The 20,436-nt window shown below is 34.5% G+C and overlaps 1 protein-coding gene across 1 annotated transcript; it reads right to left on the reverse strand.

The window, feature by feature from the left end:
- Positions 1-12,192: 12,192 nt before the first annotated feature.
- On the reverse strand, positions 12,193-13,128 carry LOC124993083 (olfactory receptor 5H8-like). The gene has a single exon (XM_047564652.1). The coding sequence runs from the start codon at positions 13,123-13,125 to the stop codon at positions 12,193-12,195; it is 933 nt and encodes a 310-aa protein (XP_047420608.1). The 5' UTR covers positions 13,126-13,128.
- Positions 13,129-20,436: the final 7,308 nt, after the last annotated feature.

Below are 20,436 nucleotides of genomic sequence, written 5' to 3' on the forward strand. Positions count from 1 at the left end.
TGAAAAATACTTGTTTCCAAAAATACTAGAGATATGTGTGAGAGAGAAAAAAGTGATCTCAATGAAAAATTGAACAATTGTTTGAAGTTCAAATTTTCATATATTATTACCTCATGTACATATATGACTGTATGACTGATGTGATCCTACAGTATGTACAAGCAGAAAAATGAGAAATTATACTCCATTTATGTATGATTTATCAAAATGTTTAAATGCATTCTACCATCATGTACAAATAATTAGAACAAATAAAAATATTTAAATTTTTTTTCTCAACTTCCTTTCTTAGTTGATAGGTGGGAATGTCTGCGGTTTGATGGTACCTCCACAGTCAAGATGATGAGGGTTGCTAGGGTGGAAGGGTTAGTCCTGGAGGCCAAACCCCTGTAGGCAGAGTGTAGGATAGGTATGCACTGTGTGCCAATAAGTCTGAATATTTTACTTCAGAGCAGCCCTAGGGCCCAGGAATTACTAGTCTATGTTGGAAGACTGCACCCCAGGAATCTCCTTTGTGTTCCACTCATGTGGTGTAGGAGCCTATTCTTAGTCCCTTATATCACCTGAAGACCCCACAATTTCTGGTCTTTGATTTAGTCTCCAAACTTGATTTTTCCTGTACCCACCATTTCCAATTCCCAATCAGGCACTTCTTTCCCAAACCATCCTCAGGGATGGAGACTGGGACCTGTATACCTATCGTGGAGATATGATCCATATTGGGTGGATCAACATCAGGCACTTAGAGCTGCAGTCTGGCTGTGTAGCTGCCAGTGATGATCCAGGATGGGGGAAAGACTTGGGATTGGCACTTGTGATGATCCTGTTGGGTGCCAGACCTGGAAGAACCAGGGGATCAGTGGATGTCAGAGTGAGGATGTAATCAGAAACCAGGTTGGTGCTGGGATCCAGCCAGTGCTGGTGCAAGTGGGCCCTAAGAACCTGGTGGGTTGTTGGACCAGCTGGCTGGGAAAGCTGAGAGCAAGATGCCTTCACACCCTCTTCCAACCTTCCAACCTGCTGTAGCCAGCCACATCAGTCCCCACATACTTTAAGGCTCACAGAGCTAAAGAGAGCCCAGCTCTCTCCAGCCTCTCTAATGTATGTTCCTTGGGCAACATGCTCCCATTCTCTGACTTTCCACAGCATTGGTAGACTCAAAAAAGCCCAAATGAACCTAACTGCAAACTCATGGATCTGGGTGTCAATTTCCAAAGACTCTACCACAATGCAGTCAAAAGATGGCTCCCAGACCATGGATGATTGATAAACTCTTGTGCAGAGTTTTTCATTTTTATTTTTAATGAGTCAACTGCCTAAGGTTCAGCTAAGGCAGACTGTCCCTCTAGTCTCAGGATTTTTCATTCTAAGCCTCAGGGAGGCATGATATTGCCTGTTTGAGTTCTGGGTAGCCGAACTAAGAGAAATGCTGCCTTTATGCCATCTTTCTTCTCCCCCTCATTCCTAGTTTTGCTAACCACTTTATTCGTAGGGTAGAGCAAAATATCCAGGTTATTGACATACACTCCTTTGTGATCTTTGCTCCTTAGTTTTAGATAATGGGTGCAGAGTTTGTGTACTTATTAATTTCAGGTTATCATAAATAGGAAATAGTAAAGTTAGACCTCATACATATTAAAGGCTTATCAATGGCCAGAAGAAGAATAAAAAGTCACATCATTGTGAACATAAATTGAGGTTGAGCAACACATTAATTGTATTCCTTGTAAAAATTCATAGTTTAGATAATTATGAGGTGACATAGTCAAACTGAATTTTGACTCAAAGTTGCATAGATCTGAAAATGATAATTCAAAATTGATGTGTCAACACCTTTCCAAAATTAAGGAACTTAAAATCTGTTGAAAACTAGACATTGCAGAGAGAAAATTTAATAATATTTGAGAAGCATGGACTATAAATCCAAATGCTTCTATGTCGAGAACAAATATTAGAAGCTATTATATCTGTTTTCCTGGAAAGTCATGTTATATCCTTGAACACACCATTTCAGAGGAATTTCCTACCATATTATTGCTGCTATCTATAGGAGTGATGAATCTATATGGATTTAACTCCTTCTCTTGAAAGGTTCTTTCTTAGTCATGGTCTCTACAAAAATGGCTGCCCTCTACAGTTTCCCATAAGGAATTTGAGATGAACTGTGTTCTTGTTTCCTACTTTCTGACTTTGCAGCACCTATCCAGACTTAACTCACTCTGACATTCTTTGCTCCTGTTGTTTCTGAGGTAAGCTTACCATGTTTGCCTCTTCCTATTTCTCCCTTTGTCACAACTATCCCCTGGCTGGTGCTGTTCATAGTTTGGAATTAATCAGTTTTTTGTTTTCTACTCCAATAACCAGAATATCCAAGACCCTCCAAGTTTCTGACTGTCCTTTTCTGTATCTTAGTGAATTAATAAATCTTGCCCACAAAACTGATCAACTATTCTCTTCATTAACTTAAGTCCAGACTACAAAGAAATCAAGATTTGCTACCTAGTCCCACTCATCTATCTTCTCTACTCTCATGTCTTCCTTTTGTTTTTAACACACATATTATGAGCAATAAATTGACAGACCTGGTAGAACATATTTCTAACCAAGTTTTGAAAATACAATACAGTTTCTTATGAATGTGCAGAGTAAACACAAGAATAAAGAAATAATTTGAAGGCAGTATTTTTAATCAAAGGGAAGAGAACTTAATTTGATGAACTCTCAGCCTTGCTATTGCAAATTATGAGAAAGTGTGTTCAGGAGAGAACATCAAAGATGTGGCCAAAAGACAATCTGATAGAGTGATTATGTAGTCACTTAAACAGAACAGAGAATTTATTCTCCAGGACAAAGGCATTTTGGAGATTGTCAAGGATGTATTTGCCTTTATAAGTCCGGGTGTAATGGCATTGAGGGCAGAACAGTTTCAAGTTTATACCCATTTTCAGTACATAGTACATGAACCCTAGGACAGGCCAAAAGAGTTAGTTACCCCTTCCTAGATTTCAAGGTAAACACCAGACACATAGTTTCCAGGTCAAAATTTTAACTTGGTGGGATGAGATTAAGTGCAGACAGTCCTAACCCCTCCAATTTACTGGTGCTAAGACAGAAAGCCAACATAGGACAAGGGCACTACAGAGCAGCTCTATGAGTAGTCATAGTGGGGAATCATTATTGCCACCCCTGACTAGTGGAATCACATGGTGACCTAGGAGAACAATGGGCACTAGCCTACAACCTCTGAGAGCTTGTGAAAAGTTTATAAATTTTAGGGAACCATGAAAAGGTTGTTGTGTTCAGAAGGTTCATCCAGTCAAACTTTATATGTTGAAATCCTAACACCATAAGTGATGAGTCAAGGAAGTAAGACTTGTGAGAGGTGATTAGAACATAAAAGAAGAACTTACTTGATTGAGATTACCATCCTTATATAATAGATTAGTGGATTTTTTTTTTTTTTGGCTCATCATCCACGTATGGACATCTTTTGGTTTTTAACCATTATCCAAGAAGCCCATCTATGGTGAAGACCCTTAACACAAACTGAACCTGATAGAGATTTGATCTTGGACTCTCCACTACCCAGAAACTATGAGAAGTAAATTGTTGTGTCTAAGTCACCAGCTTAAAGGTGTAGGATGGCTTCTTTTGTGGTGTTTTTGTTATAACAACCTAAAAAGACTAAGAGTCCTTGTTATTAACTTTATGTGTAGATTAAGTTTGATACAAGGTTATGTGTATGGGTGCCAACTTGAAAAAGGGTAGACAATGGTGGCTGATTTTAGGTATCAGATTCAGTAGGCTACAACAGCATGTTGAGATATCCAGTATTTCTGGGTGAGTCTCTGAGAATGTCTCCAGAGGAATTTAACATTGGAATTGGTGAACTTGTGCAGTAGGAATTCTATCTATTGAGGGCTAGAAGAACATGCAAAGTTGAAAGAATTTGAATTTTCTCTCTTTTTGACTGTTGAGTTGAACCAAAAATATGTGTTTCACTAAGCATACTTGCTTGAGCAGTCTTCAGATTCAGACTGCAAACTATACTATTGACTCTGCAGGTGTCACACACTGAAATATAGAGAAGTTATCCCATGTCAGTAGGTTATAGACTGTGGTATGTAAAACTTCTCTTTTTATAACCACATAAATCAATGTATAATAGTAATCTCATTCTAGATTGATAGGTGTTCTAAAAGTAGATAGATATGTGGGGAGGTAGTTGGATGAATAGATGGATGGATAAATGGAAGGAAGGAAGAATGGATGAATGCAAAGATGGGTAAGGAATATATATGTCTATAGTTATATTCTATTATTTGTATTCACTGAAAAATCTTCACAAATGCAAACACTAACTACATTTAGTAAACTGATTTCTTTCACATGAAAAATATGGAGAGATATGAAATCACGCTTATCTATTTCTCTAAATACATCTCACTTAGAAGCTATCTTCTCATAAGAGGTGAACTTAATATCACATCAAGAACTCTGTCATTGAATTTCTTAAACATAATTTTTCAAATGTTGGAATATCACACTTGAAAAAAATTCTTCCAAAAGAGTAGAGGTTGTTTCAATTAAGTTATTGAAATGAAAACATGAGTTTTTGGCTGTGATCATAGTCATTAACGGCTTCCAGGTAAAGTTTGAAAAAGAGACATGTTACTGAGTTATGCATCCACCAAGGTAGCATTTACAGGTATGACCTCAAGCAGATCGATCCCTGGCACTGTACCCTACTTGTAAATTGAGAAGTGTGAAACATTTCTTAAGTACCAGTCTGCTATACAACTCCTATTCTTTGCTGCTTTAATTCCAAATCACAGAGAAACTAGAAAGTTCTGATTATAATTTACTGAACCATTTTTTCCCTTAAAACGTTATTTTAATAAGGCCAATGTCTACATTACATTCAGTAACTGACCCCAAGTAAAGATATTTACATGAAACTACCTCAAACTCCAGACATAAACTTAGCTCCACCGGTTTTAGCAGAAATCCAATAAGAAATTATAATAGGCTAAGCTTAGAATGAGGACCAAAGAAGAAGAAAGACAATGAACTCCTGCTTCAAAAACTATACTACTGCCTATAAAATTCCTGGAGATCTTGTTAAAATGCAGATTGTTTCAGTAGTGGTGACCTAGGGCTGAGGAGTCTTTACTTCTAACACTGTGATGCCTGTGAACACCTGACACAGGCAAGTGAGTTTCTAGTCTGAATCGTGGAGAAATAAAACGTTTTAAACATGATTGACCTAAAAAGAGTGAGGCAGGGAGGGGGTAGAATTGACCAGGGAGGCAGTAAGATTACACAGGGCTTAAAAAGCTAGGTTGGGGACTTCACTGTTAACTCTTACAGTAAAATTGTGAAGAATTTTTAACATGATATTCATATGCTCAGATGTTCTATTTGAATATGAGCAGTATAATATAATAAATAATCATTCAGGAAAGAAAAAAGTTTACTTGTTGTGACATTTAGATTTGATTTCTGAACAGTGATATGTAAGTACCTGCACAGTAAAATTTTGTTGCTATTATTGTATTAATAACCTCCAGTCTCAAGAATGGAGCACATATTTTCTTTTGTAAGATTCATTAATCAATTATCTGATTAGAACTTTGCTGGTGAAAAAGTAATAAGCAGTGAAAACCAGCATATTTAAAAGCATGGATGATGTGAATATTTTGCAGAAAGGTAGAGGGAACAACATGAGGCACAGAAGTAACTATTGACCTAATCAAAATTTGACTGGAATTGACTGTCCCTTTAAAAACCATGGAATCATTCCTTAAATCACTTTGTTGCCTGTTTTTGACTACAAAAGTTCTACAGTACTATTTCCAGAAAGGATAATCACTTAGAATGTATTCATTTTCATAAATAAAATGTGAGATCTCACTGAGTCTTTAATTTGCATTTAACACATGTTATTTGACATGCATATATATCTTTAAGTCTTTGTTCATTTTTAATAGGTTTATTAAATTTGTGTCATATCCATTGAGAGTTCGTCTGCATCCCTCATATGTATGAATCTCTTATCAGATGTAGAATTTGCAAATATGTGTACATTCATTTCCTTTTCTTGTAGAAGAAATTACAAGAGACAATGAAAACAACCTATCTGTGCTGATTGGTCCAGTAAAGAAGAAGTAGCAACTGCTATTCCTGGCAATCTGAAAAAATTCTATGAAAAACATTGTCAGTTGTATCATATATATTTCTTAGGGTCTCTTGAGTGGGACAACAGTATTTTTGTGGAAGGGACAATGTTTGATTTTAAGCTTGGGAAAGAATACCATTTCAAATTCAAATTAATTAGGGGTTGTTGAAGTGGCAGGGAATTTTCTCTGGAGAGAACTGTATGAACAAAATTGTATGGTAGAGAGAGTAAAGTGTGCCCAGCAGGCTATTAGTGACACATTTTACTATAACTAAGTTTCCCTTAGAATTGTTGAGGAAGTGGTTCCAGAGTTATGACAAAGTTGTTTTAGACAGATATCACATTATTCAGAGTAAGCAAGCACAAGAAAATATCTACATACCTGCCATCTATACATTCACAAGAACAAACATACATATCTATATTTATTCATATTTACATTTACATATTGGATTCTGGATATAATTTCAACACACACACATATGTGTATAGCAAGATAATTTATAAAAATTGTTTTAGAAATTTATGATTTAATTAGAGTTATGTACAAGAAAAATCATCTGACAGCAATGTTTGAGAAGTAAAGTTGTATAAGCAGGATAGAGGAGATAAGTCACTACAGTGTGGCAAAACACAGAGGAGAGTGTGTTTTAGAGTGAGTCTGTGATTGGTATCACTAGGAATGTATGAAATTTCAGTATAGAAGGAAATGGAAGGTGGAAATGAAAATGGCTCACTCTTTATATTTACAAAGCATGGACTATGAGGAAAGCTAGCACTTAAGGGATTTTTCCAGCCCCAATGTCCTAGCTTCCTCATTTTCATGTCTTTCACACACGGCCATTGGACATTACAACATCCAACCTTCTTAACACTATTAGACCTTTGTTAATAATCACTTAAACCCTATTTGTCTTCAGTAATATTCTAATTAATTTTGAGATAATAATTATTTGCTTTTCTGACTTGCTTATTGTTTTGTTTTCTAAATACTTTAGACCATTTTCCTCCTATTCTGCCATTTTCCTTTTCTTCTGTATATCCATGCTAACTTAATTCTTCAATCTATTTTTGTTAGTTCCCTGAATTAGTGAAACTTTCAAATTGCATAATATCATACCGCTCAAGCCACAAAGTCCTCAAAACAGGAAACTCACCTATACTCATTGTTCATAGAAGGAGACTGACCTCTCAGAGTTTAGGCCTGCTTTCACCATCTTGTTTTATTTATATTTACATTCCTATTTCAGTATTTCTCCATGTGATATGTCAGTTGAAGTTCTACAAGGGATAAAATTCAAAACTTCTTCATAAACTGGAGGCAATTCACAGACAAGTGTATTTCTGTGATTATCATCATCTCAACAACACACAAACCTGCCAACACAATGGAGAAAATACCATATGAGTCACAGGACTAGGTAAAACTGTCAGCCGTAATATTATTCCACTTAAGTAATTTAGGAAGGAATTACACTGTTTTAACCCTTAGTACATTAACAAATTTACATTGAAGAACACAAAATCCAATGAAATGATATTTTTCTATAATTATTTAGCATGGTGGGAACATGATTAATTTTTTTTAATATTTCCAAAAAAACATACCAATATTTTTAGGATTTTATGGATCATATAAACTTATGTTGTGATTTGAATATGAGGTGTCCCCCAAAAGACTATATTAGACAATGCAAAAGTAGTCAGAGGTGAACTTATTAGATTATGAGAGCTATAACTCTGTCTGGGGACTCTGTCTTATCCTGCTGGCACCTCCTTCTAGCTCTTTATACAAGCTGCCATGAGTTGAGCAGCTTTCCTCTGCAATGCCCTTTCACCACAATGTTTTGACTGACTTTTGACCCAGAGAATGCACAAATTACCAGGGACTGAACCTCTGAAACCATGAGCTTAAAATCAACATTTTCAACCAGTTATCACCATAGGACAGCTTATAAAAAGGAGAATTATAATTTTCATGAAAATATTCTTCTTAGTTTGTTATGAGTATATATTTTATGTGCATAAAATACAGGTTTCATGTATGCATAATAACTTTATTTTCTTTCATCTTTTATTTCCTTTTCACATAATATAAGATGTATTGATTTTATATCATAGATAGTTTTTAAGTAATGTTAAGTTTCCTCAGGTATTTTGCTTGTGGGATATCCAAAGAGAAGAATAAACATAAGCTCATGTTTTAACTGCAATTCTTGGGAAAGTTTTTTATGATTTTTTCTTTCTGAGAAGTATAGTTGTATCATGGTATGTATAATGATGCCTTTATTATTCTTTTTATTTGGAGATAATCTATGGTTTATGAAAATCTGTGTGGGTATCAAATTGACAAGTTTTGTAGATGTCAGATGGATATTTTTATGTGTCACCTTGACCGGGCCATAGGATGCCCAGATACCTAGTTGAACATTAATTCATAATGTGTTTACAATGGCGATTTCCAAAGATATAACCATTTAAACTGATGAACTGTTAAAATATGTGGCTGTCTCCAATGTATGTCAGCATCATGTTATCTCTTTAGGGTCTGAATTGAACCTAAATGCATAAGAATGTTTAATTCATTCTTTCTGGCACATTAAGGTAGAACATTTTAATTCTTCTGACCACTGTCTTCATACTTATTCTGAAATCTATATTTTCAGATCTCCAGCTCTCAACCATTTGATTTTCTGAGTCTTTTGTTTGTAAATGGCACAAAACTGAAATTTCAAACTTAACAATCATATGAGACAATATCTTAGAATAATTTATTCTTTTTCATGCTCTGACACTCCCATCATCCCTCTAAGTAGATAGCATGTTATACAAAACACAGCTATAAAGGTAGAAAGTTAGATAGAGGTACATCTGCATAGACATGCATACATACATATATACACACACAATATCTGTTTCTCTGGAATGTATAATGCAATGTTCCCTATAATTTAGTGCATTTGTTTTTCCTAGTAGAGGGAAATACCATGATGTAATTCTTAGCTATTGCCCTCAAATAACTCTCATGTATAGAAGCCCTCTCAAAATTATTAACACTGTATTATTTTGGCAATTGGAACATATTCTATACAAAGTTTGAGTATGATGGTCCAAATACTGATCTACAATGATAATATTTTTCTAAATTGATAAAAAAACCTCCATTTAATTTACTTAAATGTGGTCATAGAGTTTTGATTGTTTATCTCTGTTGTCAATCTTCATATGAAAGAAAAAATTATAAAATAGCTGACAGTACTTCCTCCCTGAAACAGGACATGCTCTTTTGAATCCCTCATTCACCCATTCAAAACATAGAAGAAAACACAAAACAAAGGGTAGAAACTTAGAATATCTGCACAGTGCTTCTGAATTAGACAATGTATAATGTTAGAAAGTACATGTGGACAGCTCCTTAATATACTTTGATATTATAAAAGTTTTCTTAACTGCATATTTAAAACAAAGATTCTCGAAGTTTGGTCTCACATCAACATCATAAACATTGGTGAATCAGACAGTATAGTGATGGAGTCAATCATTCTGTGTTTGCACATCTTTCTGTATGATTCTAATGTACAAAAAATTGAGACACATAGTTTTAAAAGCATCCCACACAAACTTTCCCCCAAATCATAAAGCAAATAGTTTTGTATGCTTGCCTGATACACATATGAAAAAAATCATGAATATAATTCTGCCATAGGTGGACCACACAATTCTGGGGAGAAGTCTATTTTGAGTGATGTTTGCTTGAGTTTGCTTAAATCTAAAAAATGATTTTGTACTCTGTAGCATAATTTTGTCAAACAGTCTCCTGAACATTATTAGATTTTATATGATGATAAGAAAATCAGTGATGTGACAAGAGGAACTATATGTTATTTTAAACTTCCAAGGTAAGAAATGAATAGTCCATCACAACAAAATGTTTTTTTTGTTTTCAAAATATCCATAATATGATCTTAATCCAACATCAATAATATTCCAGACAACTAGGTGAGTTTTACTGAATGATACCATCCTTTACATCTGAATATTTATTGTTATATGCATATACTTTCATAATTTAAGGCAAAATTCAAATGTTGAATATCTTTTCAAAACCCAGGAGTTGGAATAGTGTGGATTTTAATTCACTCTCATCTTTTCACTGAGATGGCAAAAATAGTGATCATAAAGGAATAAATAAATATACAACAGAATTGAGACTGGAATCACATTCAGGGACTAGAGATTTTGGTGAATTTCTGAAGGCATAAAGTAGTGGGATGACATTGAAAAAGAGAGGAATCAGGAGACCTGACATGTGCAAGGGAATATTGCAGAAAATTCTGAGTTGGTGACAGGTCCTTAACCACTGTCCCTTACTCACTGAAAACAAATGACTTGATAGGTCACATACCCTGCCGAAATATTCATTCTTTAATATCTACCTTCTCCTCAGAGGAAAAGCAAATTATTGTAATAGCCCCTACTGATAGCAGAAGAAATAGAGAGTTGACAATATTCTCAGTTTTGTTTTTCTGGTATAACTGTGACTTTACAAGCAAAAACCTAGATAATTCATAGTAAACAGAATACCATAGAGCACTAAAAATAAACAAACTACACATGTGCAATGACATGGGTACTCTGGGAAGGAAAGGAACAATAGCTTAAAGGTGATCTGTTCTCTCATTTCTTGGGTTTTGGTGGTATCCCCCAAGGAAACAAAAACACCCAACTGATGTACTCTCATCTTGTGATGTGGACCTCCAGAAATACAGAACAAGTAAACTAAGTTTATAAACTTCTATGGTTGTGTCATTTTGACTAAACATATAACTAAATAACTCCTCCTGGAATTTTATCAGAGTCTATTCCAGGATTCAATCCTAGTGATAGAAACATATATATTTCATTTCCAGTGCACAATGCTTCATTTGTAAAGAAACGTGAATTGACATACAGTAGTCACTCCAGGCCCAGGATTTCCCATGGAATCATTTCAAGACTGGAAAAGAGTGATACATAGTCTCGAATTCCATATATTTGTGATATAGGTTCATTTTTATTTCCTAATAATTACAAATACTTACTTAGTGTTGCTTATGTGTAAGCCACTGTGCTATGCATGCAATACTGTGAAAAGTTGTAGAACTTCTCAATTGTAATCTACAAAGGGATTTTGGATGCTCCAGAGGTTTATCTAGGAATGGTTTGAGTCTAAGAAGAATAAAGCAACTGCTATATGTTTCAAGTGAGTGAACAAACATCCTCATTTAGGTAATCTGGAAATACGACATGGAAGTTTTAGATTAGAGATAGACCTATGCACTATGGTATATATTATCTTACCTTTAATAGATATTTGCTAATATGCATTTAGAGCCTGTTATGTGAAAAACAAATTTAAGTATCCTAAATGCTGTTGAATTTTCTTTTTTTCACATTTTGTCATATTTAGGCAGATTGAAAATATTTCCTTCCTATGCTGCCATTTTTATTTTTTTATCTATGAATAAATTAATTCCTGAAGCTATGTATTTTCTGAATAGGGAAGGATCCTCTGATTGTTCAGAAAAAATCAAACACTGCAAGAAAGTTCCTTCAAAGGTAGAAGAGACACAAAGGCAACTCACCTGTTCCTTTTACCCAGAGAAGCACACTGAGCTAAGAACATCTTCTTACTGTTCATCCCTACTTCATGTGTTCTAATTCTCTCCTCATTTTTTCAGATTATATTCTGTTTTTCTCTGTGTAATATGTGAGTTGAATAGTTCTAAGAAACAAAAGTTACTTTTTTACATAAAAACTGGAATGAAAGACATCTTGATGGCTGGTGGATTTATGGAGATTTTCTCCTACTCTTCAAACACCAATCTGCCACCATTGTGGAATAACTGTGAGAAGAATTCATTAACATTCTAGAAAAACTATAATGACAAAAATCTTTCAACACTCCTGAAAACATCCACAATTTGACTCCATGAGTTTGTAACTGTTTTAATAAAAAAGAACAGTTATTAACATCAGATCTGAACCTTGTTTTTCAAGATTTTTGTTATTGAATCTATGACCTGCTTGTTTCTCAGGCTGTATATGACGGGGTTTAACACAGGAATTACAACAGTGTAAACTATGGAGAAGAACATGTCTTGATCATTTGTTTGTGAAGATGCAGGATGCACATACATGAAAAGAAGGGGGACATAGTATAAAGTCACAGAAAAAAGATGGGCTCCACAGGTGGAGAAGGCTTTTCTCATGCCCTTTTCTGACTTCTTTCTTAAAATTGTAGAGAGAACTAGTGTATAAGAAACCAAAATAGTCACAATGCTGAATACTTGAACTGAACCAGAGAAAATGAAAAGCATTAGATAATTGATAGAAGGATCAGTACAAGAAATCTTCAACAATTGTATAACCTCACAGAAAAAGTGATGGACTATATTGGAATTGCAGAAGGTTAATCTGAATAAGAAGCTTTCATGAAGTAGTGAATGTAAAAAGCCACCTACAAATGACAAAACTAGTAGCCAAATGCACAGTCTATTGGTCATAATCACAGGATACAGTAAAGGTTGACATATAGCTACATAGCGATCATAAGCCATTGCTGCTAAGAGGAAACACTCTGTGGTTGCACTGCTTGCAAATGAGAAAAATTGTACCATGCATTCAGTGAGAGATATGTTGCTCTTTTCTAAGAAGTCGAGCAGCATCTTTGGGGTCACTGTGGATGATATCCAAGCATCCACAAAGGCTAAATGCCCGAGCAGAAAGTACATGGGGATGTGAAGGTGAGGATCCTTCCAGATAAGGGAAATCAGACCAAGGTTCCCCACCATGGTGATGAGGTAGATCACAAAGAATACCAGGAACAGGGCGATTTTCCACTCTCCTTGGTGTGGAAGTCCTGTGAGAACAAACTCCGTCAGTAATGTTGCATTTTCTTTTTTCATGTCCTCAGTGGATCTTGCCTGAAATGAAATGCAGTGAATATGAAAAACAAGCAAAAACATTCACAGAGGATTGTAAACAGAAAATTGAAGTAGAAGTCCGTAGGAAATTATAGCCTCAACACTCTAACACGTTGCCTCAGACACCGACTTTCTTAAGACTCCTAAAGTGCAAGAAGTAAAATTAAAAATAAATAAATGGGATGGCATCAAATTAAAATGCATCCTCACAGCAGAAGAAACAATCAGGGTATGAACCTCCAGAATGGGAGAAAACCTTTTCCTCCTGCTTCTCAGGGTATTAATATCCAGGACACACAAGAAGCCCAAAAACTTAATACCAAGGATTCAAATCACCCAGTCAGTAAATGGACAAGGGAATGGAATAGACCCTTCTCAAAAGAAGAAATGTAAAGGGTCAACAAATGCATGAAAAAATGTTCAACAATTAGAGAAATGCAAATTAAAACTACACTGAGATTACATCTGACTCCAATCAGTATGGCAATTATCAAGAATACAAGCAGCAAAGAATGTTGGTGTGGATGTGGGGGGAAAGTTACACTCATACATTGTTGATGGGGCTGCAAATTTGTGCGACCACTATGGAAAGCAGTATGGAGTTGCCTCAAAAAAATAGGAATGGAACCAAACATATGACCCACCTCTCCCACTCCTTAGTATACCTCCAAAGGATTTAAAATTATCAAAATATGTGCTGCAGCCACAGCAATATTTATAGCAGCATAATTCACAATAGCTAAGCTATGGAATTTAAGTTAGGTTCCACTTGAGAGATGAACGGATTTTAAAAATGTGCTCTATGTACACAATGGAGTATTACCTAACTATAAAGAAGAATGACATGATGGTATTTTCTGGTAAGTGGATAGAACTGGAGACTATCATGATAAGTGAAATAAACCAGTCTCAAAACCCAAAGGTGAAATATTTTCTCTGACATATAGTTGCTAATCCAAATTAAGGTGTCTGAGAGGATGAGGGGATAAAAGGAAGAACAGAAGTAAGATCAGAGGAATAAACAAAGGGGAATGAAAGGAATGGAGGGCAGGATGGGATAGGGAAATTCAGCTGAATGAATCTGACCTTACTTTCCTATGTGCATATAAGAATATGCCACAGTGAGTCTCACCATCATGTACATCCACAAGATGCTAACTAAAAGTAAAAACTATAAGTAATTTGCAAAAATATCAATAAGGTAGAGGAAAGGGAATAGGAGAAGGAAGGAAGGGAGGGAAAGGGGAAGGACTGGGGCCTAAATTAGAACAAACTGTATTCCATGCTTTTATACTTATGTCATTGTATATTCTATTGCTATGTATAACTAAAAAGAACCAATGGAAAAAAGGAAAACAATTACAAACTTTTAAGAATACCCTTTTCTTTCTGTATAGAAGAAAATCATTATTGAGATTGAAAAAGAGAAAAAACTTATAATTAGTTCATTTCAATAAATGTACATGAAGTAACAGTTTAAGAGATTAACAAAAGCCTTCTAAGTTTTTAAAAACATTTATTGGGCACATCAAATGCGGTTGGATATTCTGTGTCCTGGACATGGTTCAGGATCTAGAAAAAAAACTCTGTATCAATGGCCTTGATTATTCACAGAATTGAATGCCATCTGAAGCAATTTGAGCTTTGTTCCTCAGGCAATGAGTTTGTACTAGAATATTTTAAGATGTAGAATGAGGTCATAAAATATTTTCTAAATTCAATGTTTTGTTGTATACTAAGTGACCATACAAAAGAGTCCCTGGAGTCAGGAATACTAATTTGGAAGCTATTACTACTATCCAGGGAAAATCAAAGCAAATAACTCATCTCATTGAACTAGATAGGTATCTTGACAGAATATAGGTTATGAGACAGTACTGCAAACTGAGTTAGTGGTTCAAGAATCAGTTAAGAATCTATACTTTAAAAATGCTACTCCGAGGGCTGGGGAGATAGCTTAGCTGGTAGAGTTCTTGCCTCGCAAGCACAAGGCCCTGAGTTCGATCCCCAGCACCGCAAAAAAAAAAAAAAAAAAAAAATGCTACTCCAATGATGCAAACATGGAAGTTATTGCCTAGTCCACATGTGACATGGCCTATGTAGTGATTAGAAGAATGAAGAACAGATTCAAAATATTCAGGATGTAGACTCACAAGGACTCCATTACATATTAAAGTGTAGTCAGTGAAGGAGAGAGCAGTGAATTGGTAACTAAGCAGACAATCATAAAAAAAATGATAACTTAAGTTCTTGAAAAATTCATGGAAAAAGCATCCTCTCAACTACCAGGTGAGATATACCTAGTGATACGGGTCCAATGTATATTACTTGAAGTAACATCTTGGTAGTTGGAGTCATAGTTATGGGTAAACTACTCATCAGAAAATGTACACAAATAAAAGGCAAAGGAGGAGAAAATGTATAGAGGAAGTTATATTAAAGAGGTTATAATGTGAATAGATGTCATTTATTAGATGGCCACATCCAAACCCCTTTCTACTACATGAATCTTTCTGGTGGGCAGATTCTATTTTACATCCAAGAAGCCCAAATGACCAGAAACCCACTTTACCATAACCTTTACCCCTAGCGTGAGATGACTCAGAATAGGTTTACCCAGTGATCCACATATGTATGATTTGGAATATGGAAAGAAGAAGAAGATACAGGGCAAAAGAGAATTTGGGCTGCAAAGGTAACAGTATCAAGACTCCAGCAAAAGCATCCTGCATCTACAGCAATGGCGATCTAAGTGCAAGTTTTGTCATCTGCAGTCTACACTGGCAAAAGTGAGATGTTCAATTCAGTAACCTGAATTGAAGGAGAGACTAAAGAGTGAACAGGAAAAAATAATGAGCAGTTTGATCTGAGAAGTAAGGGAAATCTGGAAAGCTGGGAGTTATGGACCTAAGGTATTGAAAGATAATCAAGAAAAAAAAAAGAATTGAGATAAAAACCACAATAAATAATCTAGTAGGAAAAGGAATTAACCGAGAAAATTGTGTGAGAATTAAGAAATTTTTAGCAAATTTAGTCAGAACACCTGTTGTTATGTGATAGAATTAAGTTCAGAGAATTATTTAAAGTGCATAGGAAACAAGTAGAACAACAGTGAAGAAAATGAAGGAGCTCATTCTAAGTGACGGGAGAACAGTTGACATTTTCTTTCTGCATGCAGATATATTTTCCTGTAGACCATTTCTGTAAAAGTTTTAAAAGAGAGAAGAGAGGAAGGAAAGAAGAGATTTTTTTTGACAGATCAAGAAGAATGAGAATTTTGGGTGAGTGAAAAGAAAGAAGAGGAAGGAAGAAACCCAGCAGAAACTGTGATATATGTGCATAAGTGTATAAATCCCACAATTGTGTATACCCATAATGTGCCAATTAAAAAGAAAAAATTTTAAACTATCAATTTTATAAAGTCAAGGAGGGTAGAGGAAGTATCCAACAAAGGCTGAACATGAAATAAAGGGAAATGCTCAGAGATTTGTGTAAGAGCATTTGTTTTTTCTCTGGAATTTATTAAAAGTTGTCGACCGAGGGAAACTTGTCTTTTAGTCTATTCAGAATGCAGTCTTTTTCCCATACAATTTGAGTACAAAAGAGAGATTTGATCTTAAGTGTTGCCAGAAAATTGGGTTTTTCATAAATATACTAGTATTATCAAATTTAAAAATTGCTTTATCTTTAAATATGAGCACAACATGAGAGTTATAATTTAATGATTAAAAATATTTAGTTAAATATTAGTAATGTGCCCAGAGAATAGGTTTTCAGTATTCTCACCACCAATAATTATAAACAAGTAACTCTATATGATTGAATGTGAACTTGCTTCACTTGGTCAATCACTTCACTACATACATGTGTATCAAAACATCATGTGGTAATAATCAAAAATACACAATAAAATTTTTAAAATTTCTTAATCTTTGTTGTTACAGTGAATGAAATAAAATTTCTCTAGAAATCCTGCTTCTTTAATTTAAGAGAATTTTGGTCCCTCACCATCATTTTTAGTAGAATATATAGCAATCAACTATAGGATCTGGGAAAAGGGAGTATAAATAAAAAGTACTAATAATTATCATATAAATGTGGTTTAATTTAGAGTGAAATACTCTCCATGTAATTCCTTTTCACTTGATAATTCAAAATGATCAAATTCAATTTTTGTGTGGGTATTTCTTAAATCACACATGCTGGAAAGAACCTTTCATCATATTTCCTGCTAAATACATATAAAGTATTCAAAAAAATATTGTCACATGCTGGTGACAGCATAGAACTAATATTTAAGTGGCACCCGGAACATTTTAATCAGAACACCTGATGAACTAACCCTAAGGGTCATTTTATTAGAATTTTTAAAAATATTTCTTATAGAAGAATCAGTATGAATTGAATCTTTAAACCCCCACGTAAATTACTTGAAGTTATAGATCATGAAATAAAGTCATTATTTTTAGATTAGATAATAAACATGTCACTAGAGAAGAAATCAGTCTTACAGCATTTTCCCTTCTCCAAGACTCAGCATAAATTTAAATGTGAGAGTTCACTGTTTTCCATTTTTGACCCAGCATTTTGTTATCTTTCAACTACAATCCAAATTGTTACAAGTTACCCAGATTTTTACCTTTCCTATAAAGAGTTTTAAAACTACAGAAAACATTTCAGTCTTACCAGTAAATTCACAGACTGTGAAGGTTCTTTAAAAGTATTAAGTTTTGTAAAGCAGGAAAAAAAAAAAAGATGATAGCAGAAAATAGAAAATAATGAGCTTAACAATTCTTTGCCTAATTATCCATTTTGAGGTTTAATTTTGCAGCCTCAATAAAATTCCACTTATATAGGTTTACTTGCACACAAGAGTCAACTAGTTATACAACTCTGTGATTTTTTTTTCACAAGTGAAAAGAGTGATAATCTTTAAGTCCCTTAAGACTACCAAAGAGTTCCCTATAGGACCAGTGAAGTTCTACTGAGCACTGTGGATTTGAGTATGTATGAGAAGTTCAGTTAGCTCCACAGGCATAAGAATGCTATAACCATAAACAGCAGTCATTGTAAACAGTTCTAATTTTAATTTAAAAACTGCACTTTAATTTTATATTTTACCTGACAGAGGACACTTAAACATGTTTATGGAAACTACAGTTTATTATTTAAAAAAAAGGACCATTCTGAGTGTTTTGATTAGTATGTTTCAGTCTGAACTCACAAGAACATCATTTAACAAGAGCAAGAATTGGATTCCCTTAGGAGCCAACCTCAATAAAGTGATCCTACTCATGGCAAATTGCAGTTTAAATTCCAGTCACAGCTTAGCTTCCCCGCTTTAATCTAAAATTTATTAGGCAATTGTTAAAATGAGCAACTAAGGAAAACAAAAGACAAGTACCTCAACTGGATTTGACCCACATCTGACTTTCCAAACAGCAATGACAATGAATTTCATGGAATATTTTTAAAATGTGCATTTGTTTCAGAAGATCTGGGTTGGTTGCTCTGGAGACTTTATTTCTAATAAGCTGATGGCAGTGGATGCTTTTTAATTATATGGCCTTCATCATTTTAGGACCTAGATTATGAGAGGGACTTGATCATTAGACAAACCCAAAACTGTAAATTGGTTGATCTGCAAAGGGAGAAGTCAGAAAGAGGCAGGTGGTGCAGGGGAAGTCAGCATCCATCAGATCTTCAATGGCCTGGGAAGCTAGACCATGTTCTTGGTTCTTTCCCCAATTTTAAAGGAAAGCAATTCATGGATTATAAGCATGGTAGTCCCTAAATGTACTGAATTATAAAAATTTTGCTTCATTAATTATTTAAAATAATAATCTTCTAAATGTGATCTCAAACTTACAGTATTGGCATCACTGAATTGGATAATAGACTAAGCTAGTTTATCTGTTTTCACAAGTTCTCCAGGTGAATTCTAATGGCCAATGATTTGTGCAAACCATATTTTTAAAAGAATCCTAAAAATGCCTGTACCAGAGAGACTTTGACAGATAGCTAGTACACATGCTAAATGAAATTGTCTTTGCTAATCTAAAATCCAAACTTTGAAAGACCCTGTTCTAGTTTTTCTGACAAATCATTGTTCCTACCTAAATTCTAATTAGGTTGTTTCCTAGAACTAAGGATAATTTTTTCAGTGGTATTCTGAACACAAAAATGCATTAAAATGCATGTATAAGCCTATAAAGAGAGCATAACTATGAATTATTTAATTTCCCAATAAGGAAATAATTTACTTTCATAATAAAATTTCTATTTCCTTACTAGTATTTCCATGGAGTTGTTTCAATGCAACATGAGCAGTGCTCCAGACCACTGAGTCCAGTAACTAGGCATATCATTCTTTACAACTAAGTATTCATTAAAAAATACACATGGGTTTCATAGTTTCCTTTTGAAGCAATCAAAAATTCCATATTCAAAATTTGGGCTTTGCAAAGTACACATTTTATCCCTTTTCAAAAACCTCTAGAATGACAAAAATGATGTGTATGAAAAATGTATGGGAATAAATTAATAACACAAGTGAGAAAGGGATCATCAATGGTGTTAACATTTTCATAAATTTCCAAATTTAAAGTACTGAAATTAATTATAAAGGATAAACTAGAGCACAAGAATCCATAGACCATGGAAGTATAGAGAAAGCTGCTGAAGAAGTCAGAATTACTGGGGGACCCAAATGCCTATTCTATACTCACACAAACTAAGGTGAGACTTGATGACAGGTTGCATAATCTGCCTATGCATTCATAGCTTGTTGTTTGCCTCTCATTCAAGGAAAAGTTCAATTAGAGAAACAGATCTTTAAAATGAAAGAGGCACAAACCAGCTATTCTTTGGGTCATAAAAATGAAAAATCCACTTGGTATTTGGTTTTTTGGGATTCGTTTATTTCACTTAGCATATTTGCAAATGCCACAATATTATTCTTCTTTATGACTGAATAATATTCCATTCTGTATATATACCACAGTTTCTTTATCCATTCATCTGTTGAAGGGCATCTAGGTTGGTTCCATAATTTAGCTATTGTGAGTACGGGGTTGGGAGTGAGAAAGAAAGAAGGAACTTTATGTAGAAGGAAATGGGAAGGAGGGAGGTATGAAAATCATGGAATGAGACAGACATCATTATCCTATGTACATGAATGATTACACAAATGGTATAAATCTACATCATGTATAACCATAGAAACGAAATGATGTACCCATTTGTGCACAATGAATCAAAATGCAGTCTATAAAAAATTTTAAAAATAAATAA

The sequence above is a fragment of the Sciurus carolinensis genome, chromosome 9 (genome assembly GCF_902686445.1).
Source record: "Sciurus carolinensis chromosome 9, mSciCar1.2, whole genome shotgun sequence".
NCBI classification, from domain to species: Eukaryota; Metazoa; Chordata; class Mammalia; order Rodentia; family Sciuridae; genus Sciurus; species Sciurus carolinensis.

What these genes read in the sequence shown, in the direction of transcription:
- LOC124993083 (XM_047564652.1), bottom strand. Translation starts at nt 13,125, where the DNA reads ATGAAAAAAGAAAATGCAACATTACTGACGGAGTTTGTTCTCACAGGA.